The following is a 20,882-nucleotide window of genomic DNA, read 5'->3' on the forward strand; positions in this document are numbered from 1 at the left end:
GGTTATGGAGGGAAAGAAATAATCACAGAATCATTAAGGTTGGAAAAGACCTCTAGGCTCATCAAGTCCAACCGTCAACCCAACACCCCCAGGTCTCCTAAACCCTGCCCTGAAGTGCCAGGTCTACACATCTTTTAAATACCTCCAGAGATGGTGACTCCCCCACCTCTCTGGGCAGCCTGTGCCAGTGCCTGACCACTCTTTCAGTAAAGAAATTTTTCCTAATATCCAATCTAAACCTCCCCTGACACAGCTTGAGGCCGTTTCCTCTCGTTCTGTCACTAGTAACTTGGGAGAAGAGACCAACCCCCACCTCACTACAACCTCCTTTCAGGCAGCTTCAGAGAGCGAGATGGTCTCCCCTCAGCCTCCTCTTCTCCAGGCTAAACCCTGCCAGCTCCCTCAGCCACCCCCCAGCACACTTGTGCTCCAGACCCTTTTCACCAGTTCGCTGCCCTTCTCTGGACACGCTCCAGCAACTCGATGTCCTTCTTGTACTGGGGGGGCCAAAAATCTGAAAACGTAACTAAGAATAACCTAAAAGATCTGTGAGTCAGGCAAATAACTCAACATGTTTTTTTATTGAAAGTCTTACGATATCACAGAACATGACTCCAAACATCTGGGTTTCAAAACATTGTAATTCAAATAACGATACAAAGAAGTACAGAGCTTTCAGACAGACAGACAAAAAGAGAGAGAGAAAGGTCCTTAAACCTTTGTCCTACTACAGATTTATGATAGATTAAAAAGCCAGACAGGCTTTGTTGCTGTTTTTGTTGTTATTTAAATCATCAGGGGTCCTTACCTCGAAATTCCAGCCCTCTGAGCTGAAAGGTGACAAGGCCATTTCCAATTTCGATCAAGTGCACAAAGGCATTTAAATAATCCGATGCCAGAATAAAACAGTCTCCTGTGCTGTAGTTTCCCCAGCGGCCCAGAATCAAATCTCCACAAAGAGACTCCTGCAGAGATCTTGTCAAATGCTCATAAAAAATGGAGTTGAGATTATTGTCATCATTTCCTACAACCAGAGCAGCACACATTTGTAAAGAAAAAAGTTTATAATACACTAAGCCATTCTGCATAAAATCCCATGTTCTTTTTTGTTCCTGCATAAAGCTTCTTCCTCTAGCCAGATAACGTCTTCCTGATACTTTATGCAACCTACATTTCCTAGGTGGCTTTTTACCCTTTCAGAGAATCAGGCCTGAAACTTTGGTTTAATATGAACAATATTGTAAATAGAACATCAGATTAGTGAAAACACATATTTCAGACTGAATCAAACCACCTCCATGTTTTACAACAGCAACGGTTTTTTGGCTCCACTGAAAGTCTCTGCAATGCTAAGTTAATGTCTACTTATTGTTCTTAACTTTAAGAAACCAGAAATCATGATTGTTTCAGTACATAAGCTTAATTTTGAATATTCCTTCTGAGCTTTTTAAAGAATTCAGTCACACAGCTTCCAGTAATTTGCTTGGAATTTTTTTTCTTTTAGGCCTCCAGGGATTTTTCAAGGCTATGTCTATGAAGTATGTGTTGGTACTTAAGATGAAGATACGTATTTTTAAAGAGTTCACTTAGTGTACTGAGAAAGAATGAAACAAGATTGATTCACCACTAGAATTGCTACCACTTGTTTAAAAATAGTAGCTGTCCAATTACACATTGCTTGGTGAAAAAACATGCCATCACAGTCTAAAAGTGTCATCTCATGAAGGTCTACAGCATTTAACTGGATTAAAAGTAGCACTTTACGATGGCAACCTGTGAAACGGAACAAACCTTTCACAGATGCTAACACAGTGCCACATAATCCAGTGTGGTGTTGTCTTGTGCTTGTACTCTTTTACATAATATATACTTCACATGAGAACTGCTTTTTTTTTTTTCTACAATGCACCAGCATCTCACCTTCAAAACTTTAAAATGCTGGTGCATGAACAGATATACCTGTGCAAACCACTGTCTTGTAGGTGTATTTGTATACATGAGAGTGTATGTGGATACATACATACATGTACACATGTATATTTATGGATGTTCACATTTAGGAGCAGATCTAATATGAAGGAAAAAACCACAGAGGATGACAGGTTATAGCTTCCCCTACAAATTGCTCCTCAACACAAGAGGAGGAGTGGGTGTGCTACTACGCTGCTTTTCCTCACCACGGCCATTATGCATCCTGCCCTGGTATGTACGTGTATGCAGGTGTGTATGCACGTACAGACATACTCGGCTACACATCTTCTAGAATATATTTGGTGAAAATCTAACGAAGTCCTAAAATGAATCTTTTAAGCACACACACAAAAAGAATGTTTTGCTTAAGTTATGGGGTTTAGTACATAATTAACTTATTAGCATATATAATAATGCTAAAGGTTATTGCTATCAGATAACAGAATGGCCTTGGGAAAAGTGTTAACTACATGCCTTGAAATTATAAATAATGAAAGAGCACTTTATATGCCTCAAACTGCTAATTCTTCTCTCGCCTTCTTCAATACCCTGGATTACATCCATTTCTGCTTGAAGATGTGTATTTGTTCATGTTATTGATGTAATGGATAAGGATGAAAAGGGGGGTAAAAATATAACAGCTATAATTATAAAGTAAATTTATACCTCCACACTACGAGCCCTTAACACCTCAGTGGCAAAACAGAATCAGCTGCAGAACACTAAAGCGGAAGAAACCCATGTATGAAACCCTGGCCTCTCTCACTGGGGCTGGGATTTGGCACAAACACTGGTATCAGCTTCCCCTGCAAAGGGCTCTGCCCCACCATGTGCTGAAGAGCATCCGCTGAGGTACCACACGCCCTCCACATCCACTGACTTACCAAAAAAATGCTCTCGCTTCCCAGACTCACAGGAACCACTCGGTGCAGCTCAGGAAGGTGTTTTACACTGCCATGGATCGGAGCTCATTTGAGGCACTGATAGCCGGAGGAGAAGCCCACCATCTTTCCTACTTCTTTCTTTTACCCCCTCCCGCAAATTTTCTGATTTTCCTTCCCCCCCCCCCCCCCCCCCCCAAAAAAAAGGTTTCTCTGCAGGGAAGAGGAGATACCTGTCAGCTCAAACTGCTCAGCAGTAGGGGCACTATTAACCTGCTGCTTTTTTCCAAAACCATGGCCTGCCCACAGCCAACCTTCGAGCCTAGCTAGAGTGTCTGCTGCGTACTCCATACAGACAGCGATGTTATGATTAACCAAGCAATTTGCGGCACAGCAGCTATCTGATCAGCTATGCATAACTGAAGAGCAAATTTACTTATCAAGTCACACGACTTAAACCAGCGCTCTGCTACATTTCAAATGCTCTGATTTGTTCACACAACATTTAAACCCTTTTCATCTCTTCAACTTTCCAGGCAAAGCCTCGACAGTGTAAATACATCACATTTTGCAAATCAAGCAAAACACCCAAACTCCGAGGCCATACCTGCATCCTTTTCGATCTGAATTGCCAGTCTGGTGTTGGAATGGTCCGATCTTTTGGTGCTGGAAATAAAGAAATGTTGTACAGCCAATTCTTTTTTTTTTTAAATAAGATTCTCCCAAAACCACAGTTTTACTTTCTTTTTAATGTATCTTCTTATTCTGTGTTTATATCATTATGCAGTTCACAATCTAAGCCATTCATTGGTTTACTCCAAGCAGGCGTATATAGTTATTTCAGTTCAGTATTGCTATTGATATTGTAGCTTATCAACACACAAAGCAGAAGCATGTGTGTCCCCTTCTCCTTCCCCAGTTCCCTTCTTGTGGGGCAGAGTCCATTCAGAGCTTGGCATCTGTAATAACACATAACACTATGTACTTAAATAACTGAACTGGCTCCAGAAGCACGCCAGGTGACACCAACCCAGTGAACAGAAAGAATATTAAATCAGTCGTTCTTCCCTTCTAAGCCTTAAGGGAAACAGCTGGACTCAAGGGGTTTTCTTTGTGTGAAAGTATTTCTGTGGGTGTATAACAGCTATGGAAAAACAACAACAAAAACACTGCTTCACTTAGTTTCATATTTATCTACACAGCAATGAGAGTCCCTGGTCATTCTTATCACCTGAAAAAGAGCAAATTACAAAGCCTTAGCCCACACAGGCAGCCCTGCCTCCCTCATGAATAAGACATTCCCTGCTCAGTATTTTCATTGTAGCAGTGGACTACACGTACCACAGGGAAAATGATCACAAAATAGAGAGCAACTAAAAGGTAGATTGGATTGAGCTTTTATTCCTCTCTGTAACAAAGACACTAACAAAGTCTGAAAATCAGAAACAAGTAAATCACTGTGGGCAAGCATGTACCCAAAAGAAGGGAGTGGTGGTTGTGGTGACTAAGGATATGCTACATCAGAAGTCCAAAGCATCGCCCAAGCAGCCATCTCCCAAGCCTTCAGCGTACAAGTGAAAGCCTGGCTGACAGAAATGCTATAGTAAACGTGAATTTCCCTGAAATACTGCTCTGGCAGAGGCGCTTTAGGATTTCAGGACACTTCATTAAGAATATATCCTAAAACTTTTGCCCTCAGTCGCTAGCCTTAGCAGGTCTATCCATCAAATACATAAATATTATCACTCCTTGGAAAATGGGGTTAAAGCAGAGAATGGTTAAAGACAAAGCCACTTGCCCCCAACAACAGTCAGCATAAGGTTACATGTGACAGTGGTTCAATACAGAAGTTACTTTAAAGGTTGGAAGTTTCTGAGTTGAAGCTATAAACTGATGCTGAAGCTAACTGGGAGAAGGATGCCACTGATGTCCCTAACCTTAGAAAGCCTTCTCATCCATCCTGTACAGCCCCCCCCCAAAAAGCTGTGGAAAACCGACCAACAGAAAAATTGCACACAGGCTTCCATGTAGTAGACAGAAGGAGAACAGAACTGCTTTATGTCCACTCCCTACCAGCAACTGATTTTTGCTTTAAAAAGGCATGTTCGTTACTTTGCAAGAGATACAGTTGGAGAGAACACAAGTCTTAATTAGAATTCTTTGTAATTAATATTAGTATGTTATCTACATTGATTAACATTATTTGATGTATTATTTATCTTCCTGCCTCTGGTTGGCTCAGCTTATTGTAACTACAATTTTCATTTCCTATGCAACAGAAAGTGGCAACGGGGCGGGGGAGGGCCTTCTAAGCAGTTCAGAACATAATGAATGATTTTGCTTCAAAAGGCGGTCAGAATTCTTCTACCCTGATATACATCCACCTGCAATTACACCATATGCAAGAGTAAGCATAAAGATAAGGTTATAGAATTCAATCAATTTTCTATTCTCAGCAGAGAAACGCTGCTGATTTCCAAATGCATATGTTTTAGGATTATGAGACTCCTTATTAACTTTCAGTCCCTCTGAAATCAGCGTGGCAGTATGAGGCACAAGTCACTACCATTCTTTACCCATATTTTTTACCAACCTACAAAGCATTTCTGTTCTTAAGGCACACTGAGATACAAATCAAGCAATACATCAGAAAATTCTGATCTATAATAAGTAGGAAACCTTTTGCCCAGCATGAAGCTCTGGCTCCATTTCTCCCCCCTTCCTTTCTTTTTTTTTTTTTTTTTTGAGGGAGAGAAAGAGTAGGGGAGGGAGAGAGAGAGAGATGAGTGAAACAATCAGGGAAAATCACAAGTGCTTCAGGACACTCCAAGATGGATAATGCAGCCTGACTGGGAAGAAGGGAAGAAAACAGAACAGTGTTCTCAAACAAAACAAAACCAGGCACCGTTGCGGCTTTATCCTCCATTCCAAGCACAGTAATGATCACTTAAGCAGCTATAACACGGGCCTCAGGACATGAGACAAGAAAAGATTTACCTTTTCAGACACTACCAGAAAAACTCAAATCTTTATACAGATATTTTGAAGCATAATTTTAATTTTTTTTTAAGACCAAAGGTAATATAGACAGTTTGTAAAGCAAACTTCTGTCCTGAAATTCGGTTTAGTTGAATAAATTCATTAAGGCAAACCATTTTGGACTTCCACAATTATTAGCAACCAAAGCTATGTTTGCACCTTCTTGAAGGCAATGGGAATTTGCATAGCATTAAACTGTAACACACTGTGCCTAACAATCAAACCAACGACGCCTTTACTCCTGGGCTTCTCGCTGTCAGCTAGGACCTCTCAAAGTGAGACTGCGTGATTTGGGCTTTCCTCCAGTGGCCTCTTGCTTTAAATTTGGTTGTTACCACTCATCCAAGGTGATAATTAGCTCAGTAATTAGATTTCTTCCTGAATTGCATTATTCTATGCAAACCAAGTGCAGGTCCTTCAGCACTTGCCCTAGAGTGCAAGTGATTGTGTTTGAACATCTTCAGCTAAGTCTTCAGCAATTTTAGAGTGAACACCCTGCTTAGTTCCTGAAATATTTATCTCATGCTCTCTTAATCCAGCATTTACACGGGCACTGAGATAATCCACTGGTTTACACAGCACTGTTCATGCCATTGTAACTATCGCTTCCCTTTGCAAAAAGATGAAGTCACTTCTTATACTTCCCTTGTCAAAAAATACTGCCTATTTTTTTTCAATCTGGAAAGACTTTCTTCTCCCACTTTACTCTCCTGATTTCCCTAGAAAGGTAGAAAAAAGACCAAGGGGCATTCAGGCAGCCTGGGGGACATACAGCGGATGGTAAGAATGGGGCAAACTGGGGAGGGGAGGGGGGGGAAATCATTGCTGTGTTTATTTCATGAAGATGAAAATAAAAATTGCAGTTGTTCTGTCTTGCTGTTGCTGGGTTTTGCCTCAAAACACAAATTCAGGATTTCTAGGATTCCTGCTGAGAAGGAGGGGATCTCTACTTTGAAACAGAACAAAACAAAGAAAAGCAGCTCCCCTATGGGGGGGATGCAAGAGATGCCTTTCTACGGCAGATCCAAAGTTCTTCTTTGTCTGTGTCCAATGAATTTTAATCCATCTTTCTATGACATCTAACAGGCAAGTCTAACCAGAGAAACTTTACTATGCTGCAGCCCTATGATTATGCATGGGAGTCTGGAAAAAAAATCCTCAGCATTTCCTTGTGAATGCCTCACACTGCTGGCACTATAAATGGATGGCTTAGCATTAAAAACACAGTGGTAGTAGCGACGGTGAGGGAGAGTAAGGAGACGGCAGAATAAGCAGGCATCCATGAATATTTGAAGGACACCAGAGGCAAAACTGACGGTACTAATTGGAAGTGTGAGGATGCCCAAGTAGTTTTAAATCAATTTCATCTAAAACGCGGAATGATTTCAGTGTGATTATAACAGCGCAGGCTGACAGCTCCTTCGTGCATAACCATGCCCAGGTTTTCTGGGCATGGAAGCTGCATGGAAGACATGCCTTAGGTTTAACTCATGTTAATAAAGAACGATCTCTTAGAAATGAAAACAACTTCTTCCTTCCTGATTGCTTGCTCTGATTTTTATTTTTCATGCTTTCTTCCTCCTCTCCTTGCCAGACTGCTCCCATGTTTCATCTAACAATAATAAAAAGTGGCTTTGATTGCACACTAGGAAATGGTGGGAGGGCTAAGGAATAAAAAGTTCCAGTTGTTAAAGACAGCACTGTTGAGGGATCATGTAAAACTTAGGAAGATCTCATTATCAGTAATGTTTCCCATTCTAAGTGTTTCTTTACTTTCTTAAAAAGATTTTAATAATTCATTCTGAGAGCTTCTCAGGTTTGGATTTTGGGTTTTTTTGGTTTGGGGTTTTTTTTGTGTGTGGTTTGTTTGGTTTGGGGTTTTGTTTGGGTTTTTGTTGCTGCTGCTGTTTGTTTGTTTGTTTTTTAAAGTAGGTGTAAAAATCAGAATTGCAGTCATTTGCTGAGGCACTACTGAGCATGTTTATTTGGCATATTCTGAAGCCTTTCCTGAAGATGAGGTTTCTGTGCTCCTGCAGCAACAGGGATGCAAATGGCAGGTGTGAATTTGAGATCAAAAGCTGAGTGCCCAAGCATGGGTTAAGCAGCCCACATAAGTGCTCTGACATTCAAAGGCTTAGCTGGGGAATTCACCTCTTATTTGTAAGCCAGGTCACTTAAACTTTGAAATATTCATTAATGCGTTACCAAAATGTCATCAATATCCCCGCTTTTGTCTTATTTGCCTACCTTGCTACTTAATTTCTTCCCCCTTGTCTGAGTACGCTTTTTCTTTTAAAAAGCATTTAGGCACTATCCTCAGAAATTTTATACCAAGCTTTATAAGTGGAAGGATTACGCCAACTGCACAGAGATGTTTGTGCTCACTCTTGTGTCAGTGAAAAAGGGCTGGGACCCCAACGTTCCTGTAAGGATGGGGCTTAGCGCAGGACCTGGCATCACAGCTATACCTCACTACCCACAATTCATAGGCATACTTTTAATTTAAAAGCAAATGTGTTAATTACACACAAAACCATGCATCTGAAACACTGCAGGTGAGTGTTGTTTTTCCAGTTTTCCCATCGTGAGCCAACACAAACATTATATGAAAGGTATTATTTTGTGCCCAGCTCTGGGCAAAGAGCTCCGCAGGACCAATTCACTTGGGCTCTGCACTGGCTGATGGGCACACGAGTGCAGTGGCAAAAGCCTGAGGACCTGGAGAGTAGAAAGGAGGTGTTGAGGAATGTCCTGGTAAAGTTTTCACCAGAAAAGAGAGCGAGATGAGACAGCAGAAAAAAAATCACCAAAATATTGGGAGCTGCTTCAGCAAACGAGGCCAAGATGTTTACCTCCTTACTCCACACTGAGAGATGCACATTGCTTAAACATCATAAAAGGAGGAAAGGACAGCACGGCATTTCAGAACTCATTCTTAATATTGTTAACTGCTGATAACAAAGTGCTCTTACGCTTTTCCAGTGTGCAATACTAAAATAACATATACTTAAGATATTTTAGTTGTCACTTTTAGACTTAAGGTGTCTGCTTAAAAATAAAATTGGGAGGTAGAGATGGCAAGAAATTACGAGAAAAAAGAAGAATAAGACAAAGACTGGTGAATGACATCTTACAAAGAAAGCCTACATCAGAAACTCTAGTTTAGTTCACTATAGGGTTTTCCATATAGATATTTCTCACCAAAAGATGACAGGAGGCAAAACCGAAGCTAACCAAACCATTCCAGTGCTGTAAACCTGTGAGGGCAGCATCAGTGATCCTACACTGAAGAACAAGAAAAATCTGACTGCTACTGCGCAGTTGTACAAAATTCCATCTTAAAAAGGCATAACTTTTACTATCTCTATTTTTTTCATTGTGAGGACTGCTGAGAGTGTTAATCATTTACAGCAGTCATTACGGTAGTCTCTACAGTACTCTTCAGACTGAAAGAACCTCCAACACTTGGTTGCACTAGATGATATTTTGAGAGGAAACACTGCTAGTCAAAGGATTTTTTAAAAAAAAAAAACCAACACAAAAAAATCCCTCTAGCATTCATGCAGTATTTGCCTAGTCCCAACTAGCCCAAAGCTTCAGAGACAATTCCCAGTGGCAACGGTGACATAATTCTGCGTTTTGCATTATCTCAGAGAGAAGCAAGAGACATTTTACATTTTGATCTTACCAGGCCTCAGGCAATCTGGGTCCAGTTCATACTCTCGTATATCAGGAGACAACCAGGACTTGAGCAAGGTGTAGCATGAATTATTCCCTGCTGGTATATGTACACAATTTACCCATCACCTCAGTTAGAACAGTTACCCTACTGAACATCTCCTCTGTGATCTCAACTTTTCCCATCTTCACATCTTGACAGAAGTTGCTTGAGTAAGCATCTTCTTGAATGGAAGGTTTGAGTTTAGCACTCCAAACCTCAGCTTGCCCCTTAATGTTTGATTCAGTTAAATCTAAACCAGAAGGTGATTAACATTATCCAAGTGAATGGGATGAGCGCTTGCTGAGAACGCTTATTCTTATGGAAATTCAGTCAATCCGTTTCAACAGGTTTCCAATACTCAACAAATTTCATTAGTTTACCTGTTCTCCTTAGATTTACATAATTTGGAAACCAAGCATTAGACGAACAGCTTATAAAATATTAGTGCCACTGTGTATCCACACAAGCCCTTAAAAATATTACATGCTTCCTGTTTCCGATTTATGAGTCCATTCTTATCTTTTCTCTTATGTCCTGCTGCTGCTTTCCTTTCCAAATATATTTAAAAGTCCTCTTTATCATGCTCATGATTTCTTTTCCTCTATAGGTCTGAGTTCCTGCTTATCAATATCTGTTGCATTATCCTCAGGTTTTTCACTGCACGCCTTTTGCTTTTTTGCCCATTCCTTTCCCTTTTCATTTATCCCACTTATGGTTTTGATCTCTGCTTGTGTTCCTGCCTGGCCTCAGCATGCATCCCCCTCTCTGATGCCTCCCTTCTGTCTTTATTCTGTCCTCTTAGAATGATTCAGTGAATTGGAGTTGTGAATGCATCTTTAACTCGGCAGGGAACTTCAGAGCACTGAATCAGAACGCACTCCCAATTAATTATCACACATATGGCTCCTATTCAATTAGCCTCAATTTGTTTTATTGCCTGCCACGGGCAAAATTTGAGAAAAGGAGATGTTACCAGTTAAAGAGATACTGCCAAACAGTTAAAATACAACTTTGAATTTTGTATAGCCTCCCTTGAGTGTGAAACTCTTGGCAACTCAGAAAGCCCTTATTTTAATACCTGGTCTATTTGATTAAAGGTGCCTGGTTTTCCTCACCCATCCTTTCCCAGACAGCCCTCACATTTTCCCAGTTCAGTGTGACTCCCCACATGGAGTCATCAAGCGATGAGGTGAGGGCTGGGTTGGAGAGGAGATGCGCATACCTCCATGCTACAGCAAGTGGCTGAAGGGGCACATATGCACACAGGGTCACTTACTCACAGTTCAAGATGCCAAGGGGAATGTAATTGCTAGTAGGGGTTCTTTGAGCCTGGGGCTTTACCTGAAGCAACACCTCCCACACCTGAATGCTGTGGCTTTGTCTCTCCTCAAAGCCCTACACACCTGCTGAAAGGGACTAAAACCTCCGAAACCCGGCAGGTGTTGCAGGTACGAGTCCATGGGCAGTGGTGGTGTGCAGTGTGAAATGTTCAGCAGATAGGCACTACAGCAGGGAGGAGACAGGGAATGGTCTTGAGAAGACAGTCAGACAAGTAAGTCTTACGAATGACATGTAACTTCAGAGGGCTCTTGAACAACTAAGGCCAAAGTACAGACAAAAATGTTCCTTGTTCTTCAAACGTTTTGGTTTGTCTGTTCTCTCCCCCAATGCCAGAACCACGGCCGCACATGCACCTGGAGAACAGGGCACAGCTTCCCAGAGACCAGTTTATACTCATTGTTTCAACAGAATAGCATTTTTTTACCCCCCCAAAAAAAATCTTTATTGGGAAATCTGCCAGTTATAGAACAGTAATGAAGGAAAAATAACAGCAACTTGCTAACGTTTCAGCTTTTGCATCACTGCCAGCCAGGGAGTGCCACTACAGTCAGCAGGAATGCTGTACGCAAGGGCACCCAAGCAAGGCCTAAGCGTCCCTCAGTACCAGTCTAGGCTGGATGCTCAAGCATCTAAGTCCCTTTGAAGCCTCCAGAAAGACTCTCACCAAATTCCACATGCTTTGTGAACGGCACCAGGCAGCCCTTCTGACTTGAAGACAACACACCAGAAATTCAGACTAAAAACCATTCATTCATTGGTCCTATTTGTTTTGACTTCCAAGCCCCAGGCACTAATAAGCATCCATTTTGGTTTTATCTACACACTGGTACTTATTTATACTATTTTGCTGAGTTCTAAATTAACTTAACACTCAATGAAAACCTGGAGGAGCCCTGAGGCCAACTCAGTGAGGACTTCTCTTAAAAGAGCCATGGTTATCCAAGGGGCTAGCATTGATAAAACTGAGCAACAGCTGATAACGAAGGAACTAGAACCTCAGTACACTCTAGAGTAAAGTGGTACAACTGGAATACCGTGCTTCTTTCTGGTCAGTTCATAAGAAACAGTACAGAAATAGAAGCAGCCAGAGAGAAACACACAAATTTGCAGAGAAAGAGAAGCAGTTCAGAAGAAACTAAAACGATTCAAATAAACAGTAAAACTCATGCTGCAATGTGGCTTTCATGCCAGGTGGCTGGAAGTATTCAGAAAAGTTTGAACCCTAAGTAAGGAGAACAGGCAGTGACCGTAGTCAGAACGTAACATTTCTGAAGTTATATTTGAGGAAATAAGGCAAATGCTGACTCATGTCGATTAGGGGTGGGAAAAAAAGGGTTCTCCTATGCTTAGGTTATGCTATAAATGTTGACTTCAGAGGTTAATGTACCTTTCTTTAAAGTATTCATTATAAATCAATGTCCAAGGCATTACTGAACTCTAAACAGCTGCTAGAGTTGTTCCTCTGTAAACATCACCACTATGGAGGTCTAAGAACATGTGAAAAATCAAACAACATAGCAATAAAGAATAAAAAAAGAAATCCAGCCCTAAAAAGAACTCGAAAGAGCTGAACATGCAGTTCCCAAACAAGGCCCATAGACATTTACAGTTAAATGACATTTTGTGTTCAAAGCAGGGGTTTTAGCAGCTGTAACAGAGGAACAGGCTTACAGGGAAACCAGATGCACTAGGGTGAGTTAAAAATAACCATTTGGAAGTGGAAGGCCTGTTATTTTATGGGAAGAAGGAAAGGAGAAGACAGGTACATTTCACAACTCCTTTTCCCACACACATGCATAATGTGGGGTCAACCAAATTGTGTCTGTGCTGTCACTTAACCTGTCCACGATGGGCAGGTTAAGTGAATCAGTAAGGAAATATAAAATGCCAGCTGCACTAAGTCTGAGGCAGGACAGGTTGTCCTCACCCTCCGTTCCCAGCTGTATTAACTTTACAGGTGGCTATTTTCCAGACCACAATGACTGGAACAATAACAGAGTGATACACTTTTTAAAAAGATGGAGAAAAGAAAGGCTTGCTCACATATTCTGAAACACAGAGTGGTACCCTGTAATGCCATTCTGAGATACCTGGCAATTTAATCACAGCCTCTTTAGGGACACCTAACCGATTCAGTTACACTACAAAGTAACTCACTTGAGATCCTTCAAAGCAAATGCAAGCTGTGCCTTACCCAAAAATAGGCACCGAACCAGACGATCAAGATAGAATAGAAGCAAGGAGCAGGAGAGAGATGAGCAGCTTTTAGGCCGCAAAATCTCCAGATTCCTGCTGGCAGTTTGCTCTTTGCGGGGACAGGTCACAGCTGCAGCAGAGAACAGGCTGCTCGACGTGATCCAGCAGTTAGACCCACTGAGGAATGAAAGTAAACTTCCTACACTGTTCTGTCCATTGCCTTATCCAAGATACAAAGCAAGATAAGAGGAAGGGAAGAGGGGAACAAGAATCAGGATGCAACGTGACAGAGTATTTAAGAAAAAAAGCAAAGCAGAGGAATGGAACAGCAGCGTTTGAACAAACACTTTATGCTTTAAAGTGACCATACATTAAACAAGATTTACTGCTGTTTCCTTTTCTCTCTCCAACATCTACAGCCTGATCATCCCAACAGCTGTGCAAATAAAGACTAAGACAGGACTCTTCAAACTGGGATGCAGGACACGGGCTAATGGCAGGACAAAGCCAGTGTTGCATCAAACTTTTGTTTTGTTTTGTTTTGTTTTTTAAGAAGTAAGAGAGAAAATTTCTCATAGTTGGGACTCCCATGAGGCAACCAGCTCACGAACAGCAGGCCAGCTTTCTGATTTTACAGCCCTCTCCTTTCAACAACGGCAGCAAAAGCTGTGAAAAGGGGGCTGCATGGGAAACCGTACTTTCTTACTTTCCTTATTGCCTAATATTTTCTTCTTGTTAGAGTCACCCTTCCCTTTCTCCCCCTGAAAGATCCCTGACCTCAGTGATGTATTGGTGTACTAGACTCTGAATGCAGTGAGTACCAAAGTGCACATATAAACAAACAGCATCTGCTGACTGCAGGGAAGAACACCCATGCTCTGCGCACACGCCGCAAGAGCACAAACAGGCACAGTATGATCCCAGAATTTTGAAGAGCTTGCTAGGAATTTCACAGTTTGCTTACTGTCAGAATGATATTTTTTTTTTAACCCACTTGAGTTCCTCCATCTCCTTGAAAAAACAAACAAACCATCATCTTAATTCTCTAAGACTTTCAGCTCCAGCTGACATCATCTAGAGTGGCAGATGCCCCCTCAGAAACCTGAGGAATCAAACTCCTCTTTAGCCAGCAGAAAAAGCAAGACTAAGAGAAATACTGGAAATGTAAGGTGTGTATGTGTGCACTCTGCAAAATCAGACAGATACAACTTTAAGGAACAGATGGAGCAGCTGCCCACTCGGGCTGCCGGCCTAACGGCCTAGCTCTATTAGTAAACGTGGTTCTGCCTACTTGGTGATCTCCAAAGCTTCAACTTTGGATTCACTTCACAGAAAATGAACCAGATGTTTTTCCCTTTCATCCTATTTCGCACTGTTGACTGACATAGGATGCAAAAATACTTTTTTTCTTCATTTCACTTAAGGAAAACTAAGTTTGCTTAACAGCAGTGAAGTGTGCTTATACTGATGAGCAGAAATGACATCCAAGAAAGCAACCTAATTTGTGACTTAGAAGAAAAACAAAACCATGATATTTTGATATCTAGACTGCTTGTCAAAAATGTTTTTGGTTAGTCCCATTAAGAGGCTAAAGTATAAAAAAATATAACCATGGAATTGGCTACCTCTGTAACTTCATATACATGTAAATGAGCTTTTGCATTGCTGATAGATGTGATAATTTAATGTAGTCATCAACACAGCAAGGAAGTGTTTGAAAATGAGAATGCAAAGGATCCAAAACAAAAAAAGCTAAATAAAGCACATTGAAGGTAGCTTTACCCTGGGCAAAAGTTCCTGTTGACAGGCAATGAGTACGGAAATAGCAAAAAATCTGCCAGAGCTTCCGCTTTGTACAAGTGCATCTCAGACTGCACTGCAGCAAACCTGTGACTTTCAGTGAAAACCTGAGCAGAAGTTAGCAAAAGTAACCGTCAGTGCACTCCAAAAAAAGGAAAACTATACACCAACTTCCCTATCTGTTTGTTCTGTTTTGTCTTCCAGCACCTGAGAATTCAGCGCACATCTGGCCGAAGAGCACTGCAGCCCAAAGACAGGTCGGTTCAGGAACCAGAGCAACTTTCCACTCCAGCTCAGGTTCCCAATCCTATTTAACTCCACAGCTCTGAAAGAAAGCAATCATGCAATCCCTTTGAATTTTTAGATGTTAAAGGGTCAAGATTTTAAGCAGTAAGGCTAGGCCCATCTAACCTCGCTAAATTATATTAAATATTTTGTAGAAAATTTCCTTATCCTAAATCCTGAGTCCCTGCAATGACTTGGGAGTTTTTCAGTCCAATGCTTACTCGCTCTGCTCAGTTCTTCATGTGAGCAATGAAATACTGAAATGGAAGTGAGACAAAGAGCTAGAGACAAAATTAATATAAATTTAGGAGTCAACATTACATGTCCATATTGTGGGATGCCACAGGCTCAGGCAAACATTTATTTTACTTTGATGACTATCTGAATCTTCTACAAGGCTGTTTTCTACTTCTGGAAGGTTTCTGAGGGGCAAGGTGCTGGTTTTTATATTTTAAGAGAGAAGATCATAAAAGATACACTGGATTTCTAACAAACCACAAATTTTTCACAAAGCCTAACTTAAGCATTCACATTGAAGACAAAGTTGTAGTTACTGCTTATTTTGAAAGGACAAGTAGTGGTGGTTTAAAGTATTAAAAGGGTTAGGTTTTTTGCACACAGGGTTTTACAGTTTATGGGTAAAATAATTAGTTTTGTTTTAAAAAATGATTAGCACCAACTGCTTTACTTCCCTTAGTGGGAGTCACAGATGGTCAGTACTGATGAAATCAAGACACCCTCACTTAAGCAATACCCATCAAGCACCATCTTTTGAGATGTCCTTTGAATACCTTCTGTTCATCTTGTCCCAAAAGCCTTTGACAAACCAAAAGCAAATGAAAATGGCCCCTCTATCTCCATCTACAATAACCTACAGATACTACGCTCACCTAGCTATATGGAAGTGATGTGCCTAAAGCTGAGTTTGATTCTCTAACCCAGACTTAGAAAGCCACATGCTTTCAAAATGTTCTGGTTGAAGTAAAATGCTGCAGATATTAAATTCTCCACTTCCTACCTAATATGGATCAAAGTTTCTGTCCATAAATGTAATGCCTTCTGTGGGATTTGTGGTAGCTTCCTGCCTTTCCACAACTCCCCCCAACTTCACTCCTACAAAATAACAAGCCTGTTGACCCAGAAAAAGCTGTGAGAGAAAGAATCTTGTTAAGATCTGGCCCCAGTGTACAAAACTCAGCTACCCCCCCCCAAAAAAGGTTTCCACAAATCTCAGAAGCAAACACAAAGCCTCTTTATATGACTTGGCATTGTTTAAGCAATTTCTTCATAGATAAGTACATACTCACTCACTGACACAAGTCAAATTGGAACAAAATTCAAACTCTTCAAACTAATCAGACCGTTTATTCTAAAAGATGGAAAAATCAATCACTGTAATTTCTAGTTTTGAATTCCTTTAGGTGCTCAGTGGCACCGATACAAGAAGCATGGTAGGTGTACAGCGCTTCTCACTGGTCCAACCAAGTCCTGATTTTGCCAATACAATTTGCACTTTGTGCCTCAAAACACTGTTCTGCAGCTGCAATAAGTTTCTCCGAGCCTGCTTACAGGTTAGTAGGTGGTGAAGAGTTCACGCACTGCCCAGAGCACAGGACTCAAAGGACACCCCTTTGTCACTGGATTCGGCCCCTAATGCTGCAGACGGCTCATTCATCCCTTGCAAAACCTACCTCCATCTAGAAAGGGAAGTGTTTCCCTGTCTCCAGTACTCTTGTTGGGAGCCCATTAGATCCCAGTTACCAAAGGCTTTCAAATCCTGCTTGGTAGAAGGAGCAGAAGCTCTTTATTCACTCTTTTCAATATTCTACGTTTACACCCTTGTCAAACTGAATGAATGGCAGCTAAAATCTGACAAAGCCAACAAATTTTTAAGTCAAACTCCAAGATCAGATGTAGCAGGTAATGACAGTGCACACTCATCATCACTTCACTTAACTATGAGAGTTACCTGCCACATCCCAAATAGTAACATTTAATCAGGCCAGAATAAAATATATTAACGCAGCCTGACTTCTAGTGTCAAAGGCTTCACAGATTTAGTTGCTAACACTAGCTAGCAAGGCAAAAAAGGCTGACAACTGGGAGTTTTATGGATTTTTTTTTGTTTGTTTCTCACAGCTTCATTACTTATGTCTGTACAACAAATGCAATGTGACACCTCATCTGTAACATACCGATAATTGTTTAAAGACATTTTCAGAAATAACCAAATAACCATGAAATAGTAAAACACCAGAATCAATATTCAAAGATTAACCTCTCGTGCCCTACAACAATTTAAGGATTACCGTCAGAAAGATAAATACCTCCAGAAACAAAACTAATGAGAGCAAAACCTTTACAACTAATAAGCATAGAAAATTTTTGAATAGTCTTACTTGTAGTTTTTCTCCCAGAACTTGATCGGTCTTGCATACGATGCGATAAAGATGACACTACCAAGAAATGGACTCAGCGGTGTAGAAAAGACTGAAGTGGCCAGAGTTTGAAAAAAAAGCATAGCAGAGTCTGAAAATTGCAAGTTAAGGTAACACAAATGATTTCTTCATACTTTTAAACCATCATCGAGGGAGCTCTTTGAACTATTTGTGTTTGCTTTTTTTTTGTTATTTATTTTAGCAAAGAGGTGGTAAGGAACAAAGGCATGCGGTGCCAAATGGCCAGTTACCAGCATGTAATCGGTGGCTCTTCAATGCTACGCAGTTGTAATGGAGGCGACGTGTCTGAACTGAGTACATTATTAGCAGGGTGACCCTGTCCAGCCTCTGCCCGAGGACATATCCTGAGCGTAGGCAGAGCAGTAAGTGCTGCTGTCCAGCTACCTCGGTGTACCTTCTATAACACAAAGTGTCCTTCCAGGGTTTGACACACAGAACTAAAAACACAGAAATCCCCAAGAACTCATTTCCTTGTGTCCAGTATTTCATTCTGTGCGTTTCTGCTTATTTTGGAATGACCTAGTATGTGGAGAAACAACTATGCCTCTATTAATCCAATTTGCTGGCTTAAAATCATGCTTTCGTGTTATTTTTACTGATAATTTAATATTCCATGCTGACTGAAAGGTAAAAAATATTCATCATTTCATACTTTTTGAAATATGTAACAAATCAGAAGGTGAGGACGGGGGAGTAGTAAATACCACACATAAACATCATAACAAATGCGTGAATCCATAGCTTACTTTAAATGTAAACTCATATTCCAGATTGCTGGAAAGCAAGTTAGGAGATGGACAAGGATACTGAAAAACATGCAAGCTGAAAGGAACATGATTAAAAACCCAAAGCAAATTAAATGCTAGGCTTTAATTCTTCATTAATTCATACCACATCCATGAAACCTCAGGAAAAAATGTTTCCAAACTGGCGTGGGACAATAGTTGTCCTTCCTTACACCGCTCTTGGAAGGAAGGTGCTAAATAAAGAAGTCATGGACTGAGGAGCGACTATCAGAATACAACACAGAAGTGCATCTCAAACTAAAATTCAGGTCAAACAATCCAATAACCAGAGTCTTCTAACTTAACCTCTTATAATAACATCCTGTATGTATGTCCCACAGACTTTGAGACCACAAAAAAACCCACATTTTAACACACGTGGTAAAGTTTTTCCATAAAAAGACTAGCTATGTGTGCTTTCAAAGCAATCTGCAAAACCTAAACCCAAATATTTGCCAAAAGATATCTCTCAAATCCCTCAAGCTTATTAAAAGAGAGTGGTCTGGAATAGTGTCTTTGTGCATTAGTGAGCTTACAAAGTGAGCTGCCCTCAAGAGTCTGAAGTTCAAAAAGCAACAGAGAGGACAGAGCAGAAAGCAAGTGCATCAAAAAAGTTAAACTGTCACCTTACACTGTAGTTGTAACCAGCGCTGGCTGTGAAAGCCGAACAAGTATTTACAAGTGTCAGATAAGGGAAGGAGGCATGGGAGCTGAAGAGACAAAAGGAGAACAAGGAGGACAGATAAGGACAGCAAATCAAGTTTTCTAAAGAGTTCTAATGTCATGATGGATTTAAAAATTGCCACCATCATGAGTTAAGACATTTAGGACTCCACGGTGAACTGTCTGTGTCTAAGACATAATCAGTAGCAACAGTTCTATGTTTGCTAAAAAGACATAATGCTCTACTAGATGTACGTTGGGAGACATTTCCTATTTGACTTGTGAAGAGTGGTTTTAATAAAGCATTTCATATATGTAAGTGTGACATGAGAGCAAGTAAAAGCACCCAACTCACACACAGAGTTGACGTGTACAGTAGGCAATTATCTGTCAACAGGATTTTTTATTTGATGTTACCTGATTAACTTTTATTAGGTAAATTTTTTATACCGATGCTTTAATCATGTTTAAGTAGAAAAATTTTTTAGAAGTGCCAAAACCTTACAGCATGCTTTCTTATTCTATGTCCCAAGCCAGTTTTCCTGTGTACTGTCTTTGTTAGGTTATACAGTGTAAAAGTGGAATCTGTTTCTTTGTGAATAATGGATTTTCTTTTTAATATAGCCAAAATAAAATTTTGAGAAGAACAAATAACTGAAACCCCTCCAACAGGAAATAATACATTCTCTTTTCAGGATTAATTCTTGTAATTCAAAAACTTGGTTAAATTCCGGTCAGTCTCAAAACAAGTAACCGAAAGACCGACATTTTCAAAGCCTTCCACCGCCTTAACACAAAACTATGCAGTAAGGCCAGAGCAAATCCTCTTGTTTCCTCAAACCCACATTTCTAATTGCTATTTCTATGGGCCAAAAAACATGCCGTCACTTCCAAGCACATGATCACTTAGAAGATGAGAGAACCGAACATCACAGCGCTTTGTTTTCTGATGTTAGAGCTGTAACCCTGAAACAGCCAAAGCAGAAACTCTCATAAACAGGATAATCTCAACTACAAATCCTTTCTTTCCAAATCTGTTAATTTATTATGTAAAATCTCCCTTGACTACAAACTACACTGACTTTCTCAGTGCACAGATAATTATAAACACATAACCTTTTCTTATTTAAGCACTGGCAGGTGAAGTTGCAGATCTCTCCTCAAGCCACAAGCCCATTCCCGTTCCTCATCTTTTGAGATTAGGAGGGACTTTGAGGGGTCACCTAGCCCATCTAGCAGTGACAAGGAAGGATCAGATAAACCCATATGACTCCCCACAGATGTTCATCTAAATTCCTGACTATCTCTGACGGTGGAGGCTCCACAACCTTCACCAGGCAAAGCTCCACGTGCATTGTCCTTCCTGCTCCACGTACCAGAATCAAATGCATTAAAGAGTGCAGAACTTCTCGTACCACCGAGCTCTACGGCAAAAGCTCACGCTCCCATTGGCAGAAGTGATTTAGGCAATTAAGAACAACAAATTATTAAACTCGGCAAAGACGTGGCAGGCCTATGCCTCTGCAAACTGCAACGTGCATCTTCAGTATGGTTTGCAGGGTTATGGTAACAACAAACAAAAATAACATGCAAAAAGGAAAAGTTATTGTTGGGGGAATAATGGCTTGGGCATTTAACCAGCATCTTAATTGCAACATTGCCTTAAAAGACAGATATGCATTTACAAAGGATATTATAAATATAAGTAGTACAAAACTAGTCTAGATTATTTTAGAAAGAA

General features: G+C 40.6%; 1 protein-coding gene across 1 annotated transcript in view; it reads right to left on the minus strand.

Annotated features, from left to right (window-relative positions):
* The window catches only part of PCNX2 (pecanex 2), a 159,314-nt gene that overhangs the window by 38,228 nt on the left and 100,204 nt on the right, over window positions 1-20,882 (minus strand). Inside the window, exons 23-25 of the mRNA XM_064445706.1 lie at window positions 17,634-17,761; window positions 3,460-3,518; window positions 809-1,024 (exon numbers count right to left, since the gene is read on the minus strand). Coding sequence (XP_064301776.1) covers window positions 809-1,024; window positions 3,460-3,518; window positions 17,634-17,761 — 403 coding nt within the window. The remainder of the gene's footprint in view (window positions 1-808; window positions 1,025-3,459; window positions 3,519-17,633; window positions 17,762-20,882) is intronic.

This window comes from Phalacrocorax carbo, chromosome 3, assembly GCF_963921805.1.
Source record: "Phalacrocorax carbo chromosome 3, bPhaCar2.1, whole genome shotgun sequence".
In the NCBI taxonomy this organism is placed as follows: domain Eukaryota; kingdom Metazoa; phylum Chordata; class Aves; order Suliformes; family Phalacrocoracidae; genus Phalacrocorax; species Phalacrocorax carbo.